The sequence below is a fragment of the Carassius auratus genome, chromosome 36 (genome assembly GCF_003368295.1).
Source record: "Carassius auratus strain Wakin chromosome 36, ASM336829v1, whole genome shotgun sequence".
Lineage (NCBI taxonomy): Eukaryota > Metazoa > Chordata > Actinopteri > Cypriniformes > Cyprinidae > Carassius > Carassius auratus.
This window is the reverse complement of record NC_039278.1, coordinates 5,730,063-5,751,053: the sequence shown is the minus strand read 5'-3', so window position 1 is coordinate 5,751,053 and position 20,991 is coordinate 5,730,063. Positions and strand designations below refer to the sequence as shown.

General features: G+C 38.5%; 2 protein-coding genes across 3 annotated transcripts; both read left to right on the top strand.

Annotated features, from left to right (window-relative positions):
* The first annotated feature begins 2,428 nt into the window (after positions 1 to 2,428).
* Positions 2,429 to 13,551, top strand: LOC113055046 (WAS/WASL-interacting protein family member 2-like). Of its 2 annotated transcripts, XM_026220990.1 has the most exons (9): positions 2,429 to 2,648; positions 2,731 to 2,816; positions 4,360 to 4,490; positions 5,134 to 5,266; positions 5,357 to 5,455; positions 6,871 to 7,461; positions 10,568 to 10,774; positions 12,251 to 12,352; positions 12,461 to 13,551. In XM_026220990.1, the coding sequence occupies exons 3-9, from the start codon at positions 4,431 to 4,433 to the stop codon at positions 12,505 to 12,507; spliced, it is 1,239 nt and encodes a 412-aa protein (XP_026076775.1). In that variant the 5' UTR covers positions 2,429 to 2,648; positions 2,731 to 2,816; positions 4,360 to 4,430; the 3' UTR covers positions 12,508 to 13,551. The 2 variants fall into 2 exon arrangements, with proteins under 2 accessions (XP_026076775.1, XP_026076774.1); XM_026220989.1 differs by having other exon boundaries at positions 2,429 to 2,816.
* A 2,378-nt stretch (positions 13,552 to 15,929) lies between these two features.
* cdc6 (cell division cycle 6 homolog (S. cerevisiae)) lies at positions 15,930 to 20,859 on the top strand. The gene is made up of 12 exons (XM_026220988.1): positions 15,930 to 16,085; positions 16,627 to 16,893; positions 16,976 to 17,245; positions 17,356 to 17,555; positions 18,557 to 18,711; positions 18,826 to 18,932; positions 19,026 to 19,165; positions 19,251 to 19,351; positions 19,437 to 19,507; positions 19,643 to 19,815; positions 19,936 to 20,076; positions 20,436 to 20,859. The coding sequence occupies exons 1-12, from the start codon at positions 16,058 to 16,060 to the stop codon at positions 20,523 to 20,525; spliced, it is 1,743 nt and encodes a 580-aa protein (XP_026076773.1). The 5' UTR covers positions 15,930 to 16,057; the 3' UTR covers positions 20,526 to 20,859.
* Positions 20,860 to 20,991: the final 132 nt, after the last annotated feature.

The following is a 20,991-nucleotide window of genomic DNA, read 5'->3' as shown; positions in this document are numbered from 1 at the left end:
AGACAAGACCAAAATTGAGATGTTTGGCCATAATGTACAGTGCCACATTTGTCGAAAACTTAAAGAGTGTATCAGCACAAACACCTCATACCAATAGCATGCTCGTAGTAGCCACAGGACCTGGGCACATCACAGTCATTGAGTCAACCGTGAACCAAAGTATTCCAAAGTATTCTAGAACCAAACTGAGGCTGTCTGTCCAGCAGTTCAAGTTTGGCCAAAATTGGGTCATGCAACTGGACAATGATCCCAAGCACACCAGCCAATCTACAACAGAACGGCTGAAAAGAAAAGAATCATGGTGTTGCCCAGTCAAAGTCCAGACGTCATCCTGACTGAAATGTTGTGGTGCATAAACAAATGCCCACATACCTCAATAAACTGGTTACACTGTAAAGAAGAGTGAGCCAAAATTCCTCCAGAACGATATGACAGACTGATAAAGCCATTCTGAAAAGTATTACTTCAAGCTATTGATGCTAAAAGTGGACATACAGGCAAGTTAATCATAGGGTCCTAACTTTGTCACTCATGGCTTTTCAATCTTGAGTTTTTTTTTATATATATATATAATGACGGTGTGATACATCATGTGTTGTTGTTCATCTGAGGTCTTTTACATAATATTTTCCCAATTTTAAGACCTGCTAAGGACCAGATATTGTTTTTATTATTATTATTATTGTTATTATTATTATTATGTCCTAATATGGAAATCCATGAAGCTCAGTGTCTTCTAACTTTTTCCCATGACTGTAAATAAGAGTCTATTGTAGTCAGTCATGATAATTTAAAGGCCAACATGGAAAGCTGTTTTGCATACAGCACATGGACAGCAGTGTTTTTATAATTTAGAAACATTCCGGCCCATATAATAATTGACCAAAAAGCATGTGTGAGGTAAAAATCCCAAAAGATTAACATTCAAGAGAGAGCAAATTAGAGCTAAGTAATATATGATTAAAAGTTTGAACATTTCCCATGGACTTATTTGCATACTAAATTGTGATTGGTCTTCTGTCGGTCATCTATTTGCATGTCCTACTGACTGGGATTTTGTCAAGCACATTTTGTACTGTACTGTGTAGATTGGTGTGTGCTGCTGCTGACGCTGATGTTTTGGAGCTGTGGCCTGGAGGATGGGTGTGCTCTTTGTCAGGTGCTGTTGTGATCGTGGCCATGTGTTTGAACCCTGTTCTCATCTTATACATCTCTTACCTGAGATACCAGTTTACATTCTAACTATAATTTACATAAGTGATGTTAAAAATACTTGTAGGCTAAAGTCATGGAAATTCATTGATCAAAAAGTGTGAAATCTCAGAATCAAGAATATTATGTTATATATTAGCCTATATTGGGTCTAAATGAACAAAATGGTTTTAAAATAAAAAAATAGCAAAGTGACTTATAATTTTGTTGTTCAAAATTACTTGAAACCATAAACCATGGTTATTGACAAGTTAATAACCATGTTATTACAAGCAGTGTTGGGCATTAAGTACTAAAAACAAGTTACAGTAACAGTATAACCTTTTTGCAGTAACTATAGTGTAACTAATAAGATTTCAGTAATAATATTACATTTACCATCTATAAAACAGTTTTTTAGTTACTTTTGAATTTGATGCCTCAACCCCTACTGATTTGAAATCCAACAATTCAATAATTCCTTGATTTATTTTCATCATTATCACAACTCACACAGGCACATGAAGTCAGTGCATCAGGAAAGATTGGAGTATTGAAACATTTACATTAAGGAGATGGAAATATTGCCAGTACAGTATTTTTGTCAGGAGAAAATGTGAAAGGGCTTGCCTTCCCACATCCATCGCATCCCAACATAAATTATATTACTAAAATTACAAATCTTATTAACTTGGGTGATTTCTTTTGAAAACTATCTTAATGAAATATAATCATATATGAATAACAGAGAATTTGTAGCTACAATTAGCTTCAAGCTACACATGAAAATTAATACAACAGTTTTACTTAAAAGCCACTATCAATCACCATTGAGTGTTTGCAATAACTTCTGAATGCGATCAAATGTTGATTTTGATCAAATCATGAGGTGGAGACTTCTTTGGGGCGAGAAAGATAAGTAATGTAGCTCAGTAGTGAAACTAGCCTAATTAGCCTACTGTTGCCAGACAGTAAGTAAAGTAATAATATTATTTTTGAAAGGAATTGTAACGAGTAATAAATATTTTTTGGGGGTAATGAGGCTACTGAAAATGGAAACATGTAGTTCCTTTAGTCATCATTGTCATCAAATAAATAAATAAAATAAAATGACAATGTGTTTAACGTTTTTTTTTTAATGGCTTTATAGCATGAACAATAATCTACTGTTGCGTTTTGGCAGATGCTACAATGATCACCGCTGCAGCGTGACGCAAGGGGAAAAGGTTAGCTCCTGCTTATCGGATGCAATCGGATTTTTTCGGCCTCCTGCTTCGTGATTTCCGGGATTTCGTAGAAGTGGGTTCACAGAAGCCCATGGTCCACGGCTGAAACAGTATCGCCCTCAAACATTGGGCAGCGATGTTAAGAGCAGCAAGACATCCGGTTTCGTGAATCTTTGCCTTCTGTGCTTTCGGTTGACGCTGTGAACTGGTCGGAATGAGTTTACAGAGTTGGTCAGTATGACAGCAGACCACAGTAAGCTCTCGTCCCAATAGTTACTTTAGTCACCACTTGTTGTTTTTTTCCGTCGGCCAGTCAAACAGCGGATCATCGGCGAGAGTGCAGCCGGTTACTTTTGAACATTAATGCTGTTTGGGACAAGACCGCACATTGACAGACAGGTAAGATTTACCAACGTCTTTTACAGTCGTTAGAGTAACACGATACCTAATTGAACTGTTTGTTATGTAGCCTAACGTTACCTTTTAATGAACACACTTACACTTTTTCACTTGGGTTGTTTATTAATCAACGAGTCGTTTCGACCGGTTTCGTGAAACGATTCATTTGAAAGATCCGACTCAAAATGAATGAATCACGATAATTTGTAGTGTTCACGACATCGGTAGTATTTCAAGGTTTTGGTTTTAGCTCGAAACTGTATCACATTTCAAGATTGTTCAGGATAATAAGTAGCCTATGGTCGGTTCAGTCACTGACTGTTTAAGTGCTTGTTGACTCAGTGATGCATAATAATGTTAACAAACATACACAGCATCAATTTCACAAGCTGGTTTGACTTCTTCCAGTATCCATTTCCTTCTTTTTGCTCTAAAATGACATGGATTTTAAGTGTAAAAACACATTGGTCTGATGTGACGGCAGTTTATAATATTAATCTTTAATATTAAATGCTCCAAGTATGGTATTTGAGTGTCTGTTATGTCTTTTAGAGGCTAAATATTTTAGATGGCCAAACTACCAACTGAAGGACATTTTTAGAATTACTCTAAAAGGCCTTCTACTTAAAAAAAAATATCAGTCAGACAACAGAACGCATGTGCAACACAATTTTCCTCAAAGTTTTGATCACGTGGATAATTTCGATTCTTAGTCGTTGAGTCATTTACATATCAAATATGATACTGCAGGCTTAGATAAGGTTCTGTCACCTCTGGTCACAAGACATTTACATTTACAACCAGCAAACAAAAATGTGCATACGACATCAATCTGCACTTTCTTTGCAGTTGACAGCTGTGTAAAGGACATCAATTGCTTATTGGATTAAATGATAGACTTATTTGACCCCAGACATTGTTTTTGTGGTCTTGATGTGAACTTTGTGTTACAGATCAAATGTAGTCTGCTGTCAGTTAAAGTGCAGAAACTTTAAAGATTAAACTCCTACTTCCTAACAGTTTTTCACATGTGCTTTTATGTGTGCCACAAACAGATTCTTTCTACAGTTTGGTGTTATAAACAAGGCCCTTGTCTGATTTGGTAAGGCTGATTAGAGCTTCGGCAGTTGTTTTTATTCAAGTTTGGCGCAGTGCTTGTGCTTCACCCATTTTTTCACATCCATTAGTCGTTGTGTGCCAGAAGATCCTGCTCCGCAACATTCTGGTTAGTCGGCTGTGGACATGTGAGTAGGCACTTCTGCCTGAACTGGTAGGGAAGGAAAATCAAACTGTCAGTGGAAATATTTTAGAAATGTTGTATAGTTACTATGTCCTGTCTGCCGCTGAGTAGTTCCTGGAACAGTCAGGTGGTTTGGGAGGTACTGTGACGCTACACTGATGACGTTAACCACTGATGAATAGGTCACTGTGATGAGTCGCTAATACCTTTTAAAGCATTTCATTTAATTACCATACAACCATCTCTTGATTTCCCTGAAGCTTTGCATGGAAGTCTGATGGCTGTTGTTCTTTCACCTTGCAGAGTTTTTGTGAGAACCTCATACGAACTGCTGAAGATTGAGGTGACTGTCGACATCTTCCAAATTTGCCAGGATGCCTATTCCTCCTCCCCCCCCTCCGCCTGGACCTCCACCAGCCCCCACCTTTAACCAGGTCAGTGTACAGCAAGGAGCAGCTAACATGGGTCTCGTCTCACTTCAGTGATTTATCCTCCTTGTTGTTTCCTTGACTCATATTACCTTTTTCCAACTCATATTACCTTTTTTATATAACCCCCACCCCCCCAAAAAAAACATGACCAAAACCAACAATTATTAATTTAGAACTATAATAATTAAATTTACTTCCTAAAGTATCATTTATATATTTTACATAAAAAAGCTAATAATCTTATAGTTTAAGACACTGACTTTTGCACAGAGGCATGAGGATCTGCAGAGGTCCTCTCTTTTATATAAGTGTGTGATATATATACATATGTATATTTTTTTTGCATGTTGATTTCACTACATGACTTTCATTTTCTGGACCTTTTTAATATTATTAATAAGCAGTAAAGCATTTTTTCCTTTTTTCAATACATAATAATAAAAGATTATGCATTCTTGAAAAAAAAAAATAAGATTAGGATTTTAAAAAAATGTATTCATTCTTTATGCCCCGCAAAAAAATATCATAATGAATTTTAATTCAGAAATTACCAACAAATCTTATCTTGGAAGAGAAATTCAATGAATTGCATTTTTTAATAAATGAAGAGAGCACTTTTTCAACATACTAATGTATTTATTTTCAGGCAAACACTGCAGCTCCGAAACTTCATCGAGATGAAGCGAAAGGAAGAGGAGCTCTGCTCTCAGACATCTGCAAAGGCACCAAACTGAAGAAGACCACTGTGGTCAATGACAGAAGTGCACCTAAAATTGAAAGTAAGTCATCTGTAGTGCACTACAGCTGAAAATACCATTAATGTTTGAGTGACCCAGTTAACCATTCAGTGTTTTTGTTTTGGCCTGAAGCTCGAGGTGGCAGCAGTGGTGGAGGTGGAGGTGGAGTTGGTGCTGGGCCAATGGGAGGGCTGTTCAGTGGAGGAGTGCCCAAACTACGACCAGTCGGAGGTATGTTCCCCTTTCACAGTAGTGTAGTGAATGTTTTTTTTTAGGGCTGCTCAATATGTAAAAAAAAACAAAAAACAGTGTCTATATATATATATATATATATATATATATATATATATATATATATATCCTTTAGCATTTTTGGAGTGAAGTTCTATATACACACGTGCAGTTCATTAACTTCTTGGTTCATTTACTGTGAATCGAACCGTTCTGAAATGCAGATATCATGGGCTTCAGAAGTGTAAATGAACACACAGAGACAAGCTTCAGGCAGAAACCAATTGCTGTCAGCCCTGTAAAATAAAATATTGATGGTTTACCTTTTGAAAATAATGACAAAAATATTTGTAGTGTAATTTTATAGTTAAATGAAATTATTATTTAAATTACTCGATTTTTATTTTTCAGTTTTTATTTTACAGTATTTTTACAATATATTTTTTTATTTTTAGTATTTTAAATTCAGAATAATCACAATAAAAATAAAAATGTTATGGTCATATTTAATAAATCAAATGCAGTGGAAATGTGGCCTGGGAAACATCCAAGTTTTCTCAAATCGTTGATTGCTAAAAGGATTTCAAAGTCAAAACAAATCTGAGTTTGAAAAAATTTACATTTATTTTAATTTTCCATGCAGATGCACTAACCAACAAAAGCACCCTGCTAACTCTAGAATGATTAAGGCTACGTCCACACGAAACCAGAGCTTTCCCTGTCCTGTCTTTATCTTTTCCCCTCATCTCAAGAAATATCTGCATCCACACAAAACCAGGAAACCGACACAAAATGATGTAGTATACATGCCAGACCAGTATGTGGCGCTGTAATTCTGCTACAGATATACGCTTAAAATAGAGAAGAATACTTGGACTATGCTCATAAATTTTGCGCGTGCTATACAAACGAACATGGAACAATACATTTATTAATCTGTGTTAATGTTAGTTAATAAAAAACAATCGTTCAGTGTTTGTTCATGTTTTGATGCTGTTACGTGATGTAGCGGTGTCTGACTAGGGCCGAGACGTGGGCTGATGATGTCATCGCTTCAGGAATTATAGGTATTCTCTGTCCAGACGAAAACGCAAGGGCGCCGTTTTCAGGTTTATCCACTCTGGGACCCGGTTTAAAAAAAAAAATATCGGTTTCGGTCTCCCAAAACGGCGGATCCGTGTTCATGAAATGCCTATACGATAAAAAATGTATGTGTATACAGCTAAACCATTCTCCATGTGAATGGGTCCTAATTCTTTCCAAATTAAATAATCTGGTGAAAATCCATGCATTTCATAATTTGTTTCCATATCGCAATATATATTGCTGGAAAGAAAAATCACAGTGTTATTTTTTTCCAATTTTGTTCAGCCCTAATTATTATCTGAAGGTGTTTTATGAATGTGTCCACACAGACAGCTCCGTAGGAAGGTCAGCGGTGCGGCCGCCTGCCTCTAGACCTTCAGTACCTCGAGCTCCAGGTAATTCTGAACCAGCCAGCTCCAGTCGCTCCACACCTCCAGAACAGGCACGAAATCAACGTCCCTCTCTGCCAGACTTCTCCAAAACATCTGCTACCAGCAGCTCCTCAAAACCCACTACCTCTGCTCCACCTCCACCACTACCATTCAATCGTGGTGGCAATCGCGGACCCTCCCCAGGCCAACAGGGTTCTGGGGCACACAGTCGTGAGAAACCCTTTCCAGAACCACCTGCAAGCAAGGGGCCTACACTGCCACCATCTTCTCCTCTGGATGGGCCTTCAAGACATCCCCCCGTTTCATCTCGCTTCTCTTCATCCTCCTCCCCTTCCTCAAATGCACCTCCTCCTTATCGTCAGCCGACTAATGCTGCAAATGGCAACTCGGCCCCTGAGTTGCCACAGAGACGAAACTCGCTGAACAAGAGAAGCCATGCCAATGCTCAGGCTCCCCCTCCTCCACCCCCTGCCCACCAGAACAGACGACCTGCACCACCATCACGCGATCCAGTGGGGCGTAGCACAGGTAAAATCCAAGCTGAAAATTCTCTCACTTTAGAGAATATTTTATTTCTGATGGGAATGAAAACAAGGCTGTGAGGATAAAGCTTTGGTGTGTTCAATGCATTATACTGTTGTTTACCATCATACTGACTGTTCAGCTGATTAAATGTCTTTCAGGGGAGGAAAAAAAAATTCAGTCGAAAAAAACCCACGAATAATATTTAAAAAAGTTGTGAGAATTAAGTGATCTAGGACAATTATATAGCGAATGCCATTGTAAAGACTGTAAATCTATCCAATACAGCCTCATTTTCATCCATGTTAAAGGAACACCCCACTATTTTTGAAAATATGCTCATTTTCCAACTCCTTCAGTTAAACAGTTGAGTTTTACCATTTTCGAATCCATTCAGCCGATCTCTGGGTCTGGCGGTATGGGTTCGAAAACGGTAAGACTAGAGCTGAAACAACGAATCGATTTAATCGATTAAAATCGATTATTAAAATAGTTGTCAACTAATTTAGTAATCGATTCGTCGCTAAATAAATTTTATTTGCCATAAGCGGCTCATTTCGTGCATATTACAAATCTGCGGTGACCAAAGTGTGGCAGTAATGAGCCACCGGAGGTTTTACTCAGCCAGTACAGCAGGTGAAGTAGCGAATAGCCAATAGCTGGCCTCGTTTTATGTCACGTGCTTCCCGAACAGCGTCTCTGCAGCATTCAGCGGGAAGTGGGAGTACTTTACTTTGAGCCTTTAAAATGAAGAGTAACCTGTAAACTCTGCACTACTGAACTGTTTAAGGGGTCGTTCACATATCGTGTCTTTTGCGTGCTCAAGTTCGTTATTTCCTATGTAGGCGCGCAGTATGCACTCTCATAATGGAAGCGACGCGGTCGCGACACGCACGCGGTGCGATGCGCCCGTTTTTCCAGGCGCGTCCACACCGCATCCATTTATCCTTTGCTGAAATTTCCGGGTCTTCATGGAGAGGGCACGTCATGGAGAGAGCACGTCATGGTTGCTTAGCAAAGGCAGACGCCTCAGGGGCGCTTCTGCCCGAGCGCTTTGGAAAGGAGGAGAAAGCGGCGCGACTAGCGTTTTCCACGCGTTTTTAGGTGCGATATGTGAACGGCACCTAACAATTTTATTTGTGCAGATTCTCCAGTACAAGGTTGTTTGCAAATGTTTAGTCGTAAAAGCTGATAACATTGCTTTTTAACAGTTAACATTTAAAGCTTTACAAACATGTTATGTGATCAGTTTGTCGTTTACCAGTTCAAAATTCAGTTGTGCAGACTAATTATGACTGAATGAGAGGTAAATGTTTTTAAGTATATTTAAAATGCACTTCTTTTCTAAGTATTCACTGCTCTTTTTCACACAGCAGGTTTTTTTGTGTGTGTCCCAATTTTTTTTTTTTTCTGGACAACCTTCTGATGGATTTTACTTTAAATTGTGAGTTCCATTCAGGTTTCATGCCATTGGCACTTTTTTTCGAAGGATTGTTTACAATTTCACAGCATAAGCTATAAAGCTTTTTCCCAGTAAATAATAAAATACAATGCACTGCAATTTTATTCTGTTTTATCCTTATACTTCGTGAAAATATGTTCTCAAAGATTCCTTAAGCTTTGTTTGGGATGTTAAACTACTTTAGGAGCTCTAAGGACTGCCATGGTGAAAACAATATTTGAAATCTCCTTGTGAATTTTGCTAGAGTATGGGTCAGTGTTTTGATTGCAGAAGAGTTCGACAAAGTATTACTAACATAATAAAACAACTCCAGGTATATTTTTGATGAGGATATGACAATGCAAAATGGTTAAAATCTCTTAAAAATCTATGCTGAATGATAAAGACCCTTTATTAATAATTTACTTGGGGAAAAAATGGAAAAAACTAAAATATAAGTACATAAACCGATTAATCGATTAATCGTAAAAATAATCGACAGATTAATCGATTATCAAAATAATCGTTAGTTGCAGCCCTAGGTAAGACTCAACTGTTTAATTCTAGGGGAGTTGGAAAATGAGCATATTTTCAAAAATAGTGGAGTGTTCCTTTAAATTCAATATGGCATCTAACTTTACTAAAGCCTATAGAGTGCATTAGTGCCTGGCCACTTCTTCGGCGGCCTTGGTTCCTGAAACATTCTTTTTCGCATAAGGATTTTAAAATCTTCGTGAATGAAACAAAGTCTCAGCTTTCAAATTTTGTCATTTTTTTTAAAAGAAATTCAAACATAAAATGCTGTTTTGTGGCCCTTTAATGTGTCATGATAGAACGCTGTAGCGCCTCAGCTCAAGCGGCACATGAACCGATCATCTCTTCCTCTTCAGTTATAGCACGAAATGAAGATGAATGAACGTCAGAAGATTTCTTGTTTCAACTACGGAAAGACATCAATACATTTTACAATCATTTTTTGTTTTCAAGTTCAAGTCCACGATGTTAATCTACTCTCCTGCCTGGTTTGTTTGTCTGTCAGACAAAATGGCAGATTCTGCGTAATGATTTATCAGATCACCTGTCAGTCAAACTCGCGGTGAATGATAAATTGCTCTAAAACCAAATGAACAAGTTTTCAAGTTTGCAGAAATGTAAGCTCTGCAATGAATGAAAAGGCACCATAAAATCTGCAAAAATATTTTAACATTGGTCTTGTACACTGTAGCTTTATGATAGATTTGTGTAAGAAACAGAATTAAATTTCGGTCACACAAAGCTGTCGCAAGGCTTCTGAAAATTTGAAATTTAGCTAACAAGTAATAAATAACATATTTGTAGTGATTTTATGATGCTGCTTTTTTTAATGCTTGACAAAAGTGACAAACCAACATTTTGACAACTGAAAATATTATGCTGAAAAAAATGTTTTTTGGTTTTGGAAAAAATAGTATCGGAGGACCAAAATTATTGACTGAAAATTTTAAAGACATTTTATTAGCTCTTCTCTGATGTGTTTTGATTTTCATCATCTATTTAATGCACACAACATGGATAATCAAGACGTTAAAAATAGCAATACGTAAAATTTGTTGGGCTGAAATATAGAGAGGAGGTTTGTTAAGGAATAATATAGTAAATGTAGACCTCTTTTAAAATGAAGTGTTCATTCAGCTCCTCAGGTTATTCCTCATACATCTCATAACGGGGTTCGGCAAATGCCACCCCCTTACCGCGGGCCACAAACATCTTCTGAACCTCCTAGTCGAGGGAAGCCCCCTCCTCTCTCCTCTACTGGACGCCAGTCTTCAGGACATGCACCTCCTCCTCCTCCACCTCTCCGCAATGGACATGCGTCATCTGCCCCCAAGTCTTTTTCTGGTGAGTTCCATCAGTTCATTCTATTAGTTCCTGATTTGTTTGCATGTGGGAAGCACTCTTAGATCAGAACTTTGATTTTGGTTGTGGATCTGTAGTCTACTGTGCATCAGCACATGAAAATAACCCAGAAGTCAAATGAGCTCTCAGTAATTCAAATGCGGCCCACTTATTTCCTCGTTACACCTGTCAACAAAGCCTTCTTAGAACACGGAGATGTTATACCAGATAAGTAGTTCTGAAAAATAAGGTCGTAATTTTACCCAGTGGCCTGATCATTACTTTACAAAACAGAGTTTTAATGTAAATCAAACAGGTGGGGATTCATGATGGAATTCAGGCACGTGCAAAGGGGGGTGCGATGTGTGCCTGAGCACCTGCCCCTTCCCCTCGATGCCCAAAGTGCCCTTTTGCCAAAGCAAATGTTTTAGGTTTTTTTAGTAATTAAACACTTTTGTGAAGGGCTTTCCAATCTTAAATATTAGTAAAACGAATGAATAACAATTTAGCTGTAAATAAAATGATTCACTTGATGACCTGACGATCTCATCCGGGACGATTCCACACATTAGTCATTTAGCACACTACACATCCGCGAGTAGTGTGCTGCTTGTATATTTATAGTATTAAACGATTAGTATTTTACAAGAACGACGTGAAGAGAGTATGCACAGCTGTTGGTTATATTGCTGTTTTTTGATTGGTTTATAAAGGCTACTACGAACATTCTTCCCAATTTTAATCACAGAATGAAGCAGGAAATATATTTTATAGTTTCTATACTAAATTATATGTCAATCGGTACTGCATTATTCATGTAGTTTATTTATTTATTACCTGGAGATAACTTGGAAAAACACTCATAAACCATACATTTTCGCAACGTCTTCACGTTTCATCAGTAAAAACGTTTCTGCTTTTTATTCCGCTCAGCTACAGTGATTTTGTCCATATTAGGGATTTCCTGCATGGCATAAGTTATTACTTCTATGAGTTTTTTTTGGACTTTCTGCGCAATAGTGCCCTCTGTCTTCGTGTATGAATGAAACATGCACTGCATTGAGAGAGTTCAGCACTCCTGATATTCACATCTCCTATTGATACTGTCTCTTTAAATTTAAATCTAGATTTAAATCTAAAAACCTTGTGAACATAACTGTCTGAATTAAGTCTGGGGGACTTAATAACATTTTATTAAAATGCATTATTTTTTATGTTATTTGACAAACTATTCATACTTTGAACTATTATTATTATTACAGTATTTTTTCAGATTATAACGTTTCATATCATCGCAAAAACATTTGTGGAAAAAATGCTTCTAATAGCCACATTAAAAATTAAATGAATGTGCTAATCTTGACATGGTAGTTAAACATCTTCATATGCAAAGCTACTTGTCCACTAGATAGCGCATAAAATAGTTCTGTCATTGATTGATAAAGGTTTTATATTCATTAAATGTCTTTCTCTTCTCAGATGATTTTGAGTCCAAGTATTCCTTCCACCCAATAGCAGACCTTCCCCCGCCTGAAGAATACAGACCCTTCCAGAAGATCTATCCCAGCCAAAACATCAAGAGTAAAGACCTTACTTTTAACTTTGACCTATAATATATCCATAAAGATAAACCTTTACAGATTGTGTTGTACACATTTCCTCACGTCCTCTGTATCTTTATTTCTCCAGCTTTAGTGAGAGGTGTTCCTCCACTGCCTCCAGTTGGAGGAAGATGAACACTGTTCGGAGAAGTGAAGGACCACGAAAAGCTGACGTATAAACACATACACAAATACGTACATGCGTACACAGTATGTATTTATGTGTGTCTGCCACACAAACATTAATTACACTTTCAGATACATCTCAAAATGTGACATCTTTCATAGGGCAGCACTATGAACACCTACATGATCTCTGATTCAGACCACTCCAGAATGCTGTACCTCTAGACCTAAAAACACTGTGCAATATTCCTGTGCTGCCTAGAAATGCACCTTTCAATATTTTCTCAGATGACAGCAGCACAGCAATGTGAAAGCATACAACTGCGGTTAACATGAAGCTTGATGTGTACATTACAAAACAAATATTTTTTATTCAATGACAAAATGTGTAGCACTTGTAAATTATTGATGGCTATGGATATCAGACAGTCATGTCGTTTTATATATTTTTATTCTTCTTATTTTCCTTTTATTTCCAAATCAGTCAGGAATGAGTTCAATTCTGAAAGTGTTTGCTTACACTGCAAAGGCCATGAAACAGCCTTGTACCTTGTTCATTCCACAGCTGTGTTTTCCTCCTCACACTACAGAGTAAGAAAATATAACGGCCAGTATGGTCGCGTAGGTTTTAAGAGAAGCTGATTTTAAAATAAATAATAATAATAATATTCTTTTTGAATCTAAACGACAAAGTGCCTTTGGATCTGTTGGAGACTTGGTCTTGTTGGAGATCTGTGTTTTTGAAACCGTACACAAGTAGTGCAATCTTCTGGCTCTTCTGCACACTTCCACCTGCTGGAGACCAATGTTTCTGGGTCATTTATAGACTGCATTTTCATTTCAGGAAATCAATTTAAGTAGATTTTGAATAAAACACTACATGTTTTTTTAATGAAGAGACCAAGTACTTTAATAATGTTATATAGGATTTTAATAATGTTATATAGGAGTATAGAACTGTATAATTGGGATTTGGTGAACAATAATTCAGACTTTTTGAATGTCTTAAAATATGTGTCATTGTTATTCTGAAATAAAAGGTGGGAATGGGTATTAAATCGTGCTTCTTTAAAATAATGACGATTCGGCGATGTATGTTAATACATTTTGCTTTATAATTGGTCTTTCACATTTACACAAATGATTAAGAATCGGAGTCAAGTATTTCAGAGAGTCCTAGAATTTTTCAAGTCTGGGAATGGTTGAGGGCTTGGGGTTTTCATATGACAATGAACAGGGATGAGGAGGCTCAGACAGGAACCTCTGGGCCATGAGAGGATCTTCTGGGATCACAGTGACCATGACATGGAGCTCTTCCATTAAATCAGTTGTGACCGGGCATTTTGGGAATGTCCATAATAACATTGAATACTAATATACCACTTAAACCCAAGGTGCTAGACACTACATATGGCACTAAGTGAACTAAGTGAATTTTAACTGTTTCTTTTTTCTTATTAGGTGACCTGAAATAAAAAAAGAAAATGAAATGAGGGTTATTTTTTTTTACATATATCACACTTAAAAGAGACTTTATTTGACAACATTTGTGACCCTGGAGCACAAAACCAGTCTTAAGTCTCTGGGGTATATTTGTAGCAATAGCAAAAAAAAAAAATATATTTTATAGGTCAATATAATTGATTTTTCTTTCATGCCAAAAATCATTAGGATATTAAGTAAAGATCATGTTCCATGAGGATATTTTATCAAAACTTAATTTATGTTTAGTAATAAGAATTTCATTTGGACATCTTTAAAGGCGATTTACTCAATATTTAGATTTTTTTTGTTTTTGTTTTTTGCACCCTCAGATTCCAGATTTTCAAATAGTTGTGTCTCTGCCAAATATTGTCCCATCATACATTTACATTTTTTCGTACACTTTTTTTTTTATCCAAAGCGACTTACAATTGCTATATATGTCAGAGGTCACACACCTCTGGAGCAACTAAGGGTTAATTGTCTTGCTCAGGGACACATTGGTGTCTCACAGTGGATTCAAACCCGGGTCTTTCACACCAAGGACATGTGTCGGATTCACTGCGCCAACACCACCCCATCATAACAAACCATACATCAAAGGAAAGATGTAAAAATCAAAGTTGACCCTTATGACTGGTTTTGTGGTCCAGGGTAACATATAAAAACAAATACACAAAACAACAGGGAGTGTTGAAGATGATCTTAGGCTCACACAGTAAACCATGAATGGTAAAGGATTTGCTCCAAAGCAATCTTCTGGCAGCATTCGGTAGAACGATGAGAGAGAGAGAAAAACACAAGAGACGGATTAAAAACTTGAACTTTACAAATTGCACACCAGCTCAAAAGAAGACCATGATCCACTACATTTTGATCTAAAGCAGGAAATATCAACCAGACACATGATTCAGCCAAATAATAATTAAATATTATATATGGATATAACGATTATTCTTCAGTTTTGATAAGGTTTAGGGTAAATTATATCTCCATGAATGGACAGTCATCTACTGAAAGAAAGATAACAATTTTTTTTTTCTTCTGGTGGTGCACATAGTTTCATCTGTTTAAAGATAGGACAAATGTCTTGGAATTGCTTGTACTGCTAACTCTGTGGCATAATTCATGTCCATAAATGTAAAATTACTGACTGTATGCCCAATTTTAGGATTTTTATTTTTTGTATTGATCTAAAACTGTTGCTCATCAATTAAGAAGAAAGCTGCTAAAGTAGCTGTACTGATGAAAAAAAGATAGATTTCACAGCATGTCTGTTAGGTTCTTATTTGTTTTTCTGTTCATTTATTTTCTTTATTTGTTTAGGCCTAATAATTTTATTAGACTACCTAACACTGTTTTGTATTCTGGTTTTATATATACTTTATTGCTCTGCATCAGTTCAAGTCATGTTGTTTTTTTAAATACTATTTCTGTATGTATCCCCTGTGAGTGTTATATGTTAAATTAAATAAAAAGAAAGAAATATGCATAACATCCAAGCCAGTTTTTTAGATGAGTAAATACAAAATGGGCATAAAAGACGAAAAACTTTCAATGAATAGGAGCTAATACTAATAGTATGACACAGATCAGGAACGAGAGAAACCATTGTATAATCGAATATTTCAACATTTGTTTTTTTGAGTGCGTGCGTTTATGAAACAGAAATGAGCCGGTCACTGTGAAAATCTGGTCTATACACCTGGATGATTAAAATAAATTTGTCGAGAGTGGATAGTGATGGTAGAATACCTGTCTTCTATATATACACACATAAAAACTTTCTTAATAACTCCCGGGAAATTCTTTGCGCCAAAATACCAACAAAGAAATACCCGCCATTACAGTCAAGTCAATGGGGGAAGGAACTAAGAATCCTATTGGCTCCTTAAAACCAAAAGGAACCCCAACAACCAATGAAATGCGCTGTCATGAGAGCCACGTCACACGCCAGCGCGTCAGCTGTTCAGAGAGGAGGTCAAGGCAGCAGATTTGGCGCTAGTTTGACGTCGGGTGAGAGTGTGCGGTGAGGAGCTTGTTCCCAGAGATCTACAACTTGTGATCATCGTAGCGAATGTCAACACAAATTCAGGTTTATTCAGGTAAGACATTAAATATATTCGTTCTATAGTTCTTAAAAGATTATTGTGCAGTATTTTAAAATAGGATTTTTCAGTCTTGTTGTGCGCGTGAACAAACAGCTTGGCGCCAAATACCCCCCGCAACAGGCATGGCTCGCTTAACTTATAATTTAAACCGAATTTAAATCTAAAACATTTATTTGTTAATGTACTTATTTTTGTACCGTGAAGCATTTAACAAAATAAATAACTTAATCACAATTTGCCTGTTGGTTCAGTCAATAAATTGATGGTTATCGTTTGATCTGTGTGATTCTGCACAAAATGGGTTAACGTTAAGTCTTTGTTTTTTTGTCTAACTTGATACGACTACAAACAACCCCCAACAGCTTTTAGGTTAGTATGGCTATGTTAATGACTATGGCACCTCAAGTGTCTCAGTGGAAAAACTACTATACTTGCTAAATTCTTGATGGGTTATCTCGGTTTCCTCCTCAAGCCATTGTGCATTAGAGGTTATTCGTCGCTGATTTAAAATAAGTCACTGTGCTTTTTCTTTCAGATCTGCTTTCTGGTTTAAACCTAAAAATGCCCAGCACTCGCTCCCAGAATCAGCCCACCATTCAGTTCCCCCGAAGGAAGTCTTCCAGATTGGGTTCTCGCCCTAAAAACTCCTCTGAGAATGCAGTGGATGTCCAGGCCATCCCTCTGTCCCCTAGAAAGTCAAATGTGGGCGATTCACTCACTGTCTGTCGGTCTCCCAGGAATTCGGTGTTGAAAAACACCTCTTCGTCGGAGAGGCTGCCCTTGAGCCCCCGCAAACGTACAGGTGTGTAACTCGTCACCTTTAAGCAACCTTTATGATTGTTGTTCTTACAGTAACGTGTTATGCCTTGAATCTTGGTTTTCAGGTGACGAGAACGGCTGTAACCTCCCGGCGTCTATGCTTGGCTCTCCTCCGAAGCAGCGCTGTGCTCCTCTGTGCTCCCCTCGCAAACTGTCCTTTAATGAGAACACACCGGTCCTCTCCTCACCTCCACGTCCCACACCGTCGTCACTCAAAATTCCCCTGTCTCCTGTTTCACGTCGATCGCCAAACCGGCTGCAAGAAACCCCCTGCACAAACCCGATCCCCCGAACAGAGGGAAAGCTCCCTGTTACCCGACTCTTTCCTGTAAAAAGTATGTTCTACGTGTTTTTTGGCTAATTTGCTTAAATATATCAAAATCTGTGTCCAGTTGTTGATATTTGATAGGTAAACTGTGTCTCTGTTGTGGTCTCTTTCCTGCAGAGTCGGGCTATCAGAGTATAAAGCAGGCTCTTCACACTGCAGTCCCTGAACGTCTTCTCTCTCGTGAGGCAGAGAGAGCTGCCATTGTCTCCTTCCTGGAGAACCATGTGGTGGCGGAGAAACCGTCCAGCCTCTATATCTCAGGCGCTCCTGGCACAGGCAAGACCGCCTGTCTGAACTGTGTCCTCCAAGAACAAAAGGTGAGCTCAAGAGAAAATATGCTGGTTTGTAACTCTAAAATCACTTAAGAATACACTAGTGATTTAAAAGTTTGGGGTCAGCAAAGCCCCTTTCATACACCGATTCCGGAAAATACACGGGTAATGTGTCCCGTCAATTGTTCCTGGGTCGCTAGATTTTGGACATTCACACTGCCAGTGATCACCTGGAATATGTGCGTGCGTTCTCACACAACCCGTAAAGGTCCCGTAAAGACACGTGACATTAGGGCGTGACGTGTAATGTACGAGTCGAAACCGCTGGGCGTGTTAACTTTCACTGAAGCTGGCGAACGATCTCAGCATCAGCGTGGAAAGTGAGGAACTAACTGATCTCTGCTTCATTACAGTTGGCACATATTTTTTCGTCGCGAATGTTGATCTGCCTTCAAAACACCTGGTAAAAAAGTTGTGCGATAACGTGCGTCATTACTACGACACGGCCTTTACTGCATTAGTTCTGGGTTTTGTTCACATGGCGTTCATTCCGGGACTGAACCTGGCAGTGTTGCTGGGTCCCTGACCCGGGATCAATCCCAGGACGTGTTTGCTTTCACACAGATGGCGGCCCCGCAATTTTCCGGGTCCGACGTGGGGCTCAAGACAAGCAAGAAGCATTAAACTGATGTTTAAAATGGTTACGGTTTTAATGACATGCGGTTCTTGTGAAATTTCTAATTTAAAATGTATTCGTTTCCACAAAAATATTAAGCAGCACAACCGTTTTCAACACTCAATGATAAGTGTTTCTTGAGTAGCAATGCCAGTTGATTTATTATTTTAAAGATTTCATCATTTCACAGTAGGAAATATTTACTGCATGTCTTATTATCAGCATAGGAGATTTAAAAAAAAAAAAAAAAACATTTCCAAAGGAATCTTCCCAACCCTTAAGTTTTGAATGGTACTGTAACATGAGCTTACAATTAAAGTACACACAAAAATCCTGGTGCTAATGATCCACTGTCTTCTCTTGTTTGAAGGCTCTGTTAAAAGGGGTTCAGACTGTGCTCATCAACTGTATGAACCTGAGGAGCTCACACGCCATCTTTCCACTGCTGGGAGAGCGATTGGGCGTTCCAAAGGGCAACAGCGAGGCTCGGCTGGAGAAACTCCTGACCAGCTCTGGGCCCACTGTGTAAGTTGGCTTCGGCTCCTCTTCCGCTAAATTGCATGAAGATCAGTTTTGTAGTCTGATTCGAACCGATCTTATTCTTTCGAGTAATTCCTGTGGTGTTTTTGTGTGGAACAGCCTGTTGGTTCTGGATGAGATGGACCAGTTGGACAGCAAGTCTCAGGAGGTTCTCTACACCATCTTTGAGTGGCCTTACCTGCCCAACTCTCGTGTTTGTCTCATTGGTACGACTGTCATGCGTTTATCTTCCCAACTTAACAATCTTGGAACGCGGACTGTTCTGAATGTCTGCTTACTGGTGAACTTTGACCCCTTAGGTATTGCTAATGCATTGGACCTGACGGACCGTATTCTGCCCAGGCTTCAGGCCAAGCCACACTGCCGTCCCAAACTGCTCAACTTTCCCCCCTACAGTCGTGAGGAGCTTAATGCCATTGTCCAAGACCGGCTCACACAAGTATGCCTAGTTGCATATTTCCCTGTTATGCGTACTTCTCCAAACTCACATTCTCAGATAATAATACATAGCTGTGTGTGTTCAGGTATCAGGTGAAGGTGTTCTGGATTCAGCCGCAGTTCAGTTCTGTGCCAGAAAAGTGTCAGCTGTGTCAGGAGATGCCCGCAAAGCTCTCGACATATGCAGGTGAGAGAACCGGGTTTAAACGGCTGAAACGAGAGTGTGACCCTTAGTTTTGAGAGGTCCTCACACATTTGTGTCTGTCCATCAGGAGGGCCGTGGAGATCGTGGAAGCAGCTGACCGGTCCAAAATGGCATCTGATCCCGCAGCCGGCCCTAAAGGTAGGAATCGCTGCATATTTTCCAGAAAATAAGATTGCATCAATACATCGGCGTGTAGGTCCTTATGTTATCACCAGGATAGATTGTCTATAGAGAAAAAGAAATGAGGGATTTGTCTCTCTTTTCTTGTTGCAGTGTCACGGGTGAGCGTTCCTCAGGTGGCGCGGGTTTTGACTGAGGTGTATGGTGACCGCATGGCATCCAGCAGCGGGGATGGCGAGAGCTTCCCTTTGCAGCAGAAGCTTCTGGTCTGCTGTATGCTTCTAATCGTCCGTAGCGGCAAGAGCAAAGAGGTCCAGTTGGGCAAGGTGAGTCAAACTTTGATCGTCTCTGTATTTTAAAATGAAAATCGTTTCCAAGCACTGTCACTTCAGTGTTCAAAATCCAGAGAATTATCCTGTGGCTGATAACCTTGTGTGTTTGTCCAGCTGTGTGAGGTGTACAGTAAGCTGTGTAAGCAGAGGCAGGTGGGAGGAGTCGGACAGACCGAGTGTCTGTCTCTCTGCAGTCTGCTGGAGAGCAGAGGAATCTTCACACTCAAAAAGGCCAAGGAGGCACGATTGACTAAAGTAAGAGCAGTTCTGAATCCTGAATAGTATGGCCTTTGTGAAATCTTGATTTAAGCTCAGTTATGCTTTAGCTGTTCACGTTCTGTGAGGATCTGTGCACTGTCCATGTGCAGACGTCAGTGCACAGCCCTGTTTTGTGTCCACGTACATCAGCACATGCACGAGACGAGTGTTGAGACAGATTGAGTCCACTAGGTGGTACTGTGCATGTGTCAAACTCTAGTATACTTCTGAAAGCTGTGCACGAGACCGAGCAGAATGTGGATAAAGTATGCCTTAAGGTTTTCAGTGAATCAGTATCTTGGTTCATTTCAACTTAATGATGGATTTTAATTTCAGTATGGCTTTCTCTTTTCTAGATCTCCCTGAAGATTGAAGAGCGAGACGTGGAGAATGCTTTGAAGGATCGAACTCTCCTTGGAAGCATATTAGCGGCTGGTCTGCCATAAGTTCCCTGATTTTAACTTTTTTAATTCATTTTACTTTTTTCACCTCATTTGTCTATTTTATATTTCTTAGATGTGAAAGTCTTGTTTAAAATGAAATGTGCTGTTTTATAGTGATTATTTGATCCAAAAGGGTTGATTTCTCCATTATGTTTGTGTCAAACATTTGCCTGCCTTTTTAAGTGTATGGATGTTTTTTAATATATGCATTCATAGATTGGCATAAACTCTTCCGATTCAAAACAGAAGATATTGCCTTCTATTTTAATTTGTACATCAGCTTTGTAATGATTTTTTAGGGGGATGTGCAGTTTTAATAAACCAGAATGTACACACACGTTTGTTCCTGAGTCAATTGTTTTTTTTTTGTCTTTATCTAAAATCGAAAAAAAAAAAACTAAAAATTTTTAAATGACATTTAAAACAAGCCAGTCCGAGAAGTTCAGTATGTAAATGTTATGATTTGCCT

Bases quoted from the DNA above. Each gene is read 5' to 3' on its own strand.
- cdc6 (XM_026220988.1), top strand. From the start codon at position 16,058: ATGTCAACACAAATTCAGGTTTATTCAG. The intron at 17,246-17,355 runs GTATGTTCTACG...TCTTTCCTGCAG, and splicing joins CCGACTCTTTCCTGTAAAAA to AGTCGGGCTATCAGAGTATA. The intron at 18,933-19,025 runs GTACGACTGTCA...TTGACCCCTTAG, and splicing joins CTCTCGTGTTTGTCTCATTG to GTATTGCTAATGCATTGGAC.
- LOC113055046 (XM_026220990.1), top strand. From the start codon at position 4,431: ATGCCTATTCCTCCTCCCCCCCCTCCGCCTGGACCTCCACCAGCCCCC. The intron at 10,775-12,250 runs GTGAGTTCCATC...TTCTCTTCTCAG, and splicing joins TGCCCCCAAGTCTTTTTCTG to ATGATTTTGAGTCCAAGTAT. The intron at 12,353-12,460 runs GTAAAGACCTTA...TTATTTCTCCAG, and splicing joins TCCCAGCCAAAACATCAAGA to CTTTAGTGAGAGGTGTTCCT.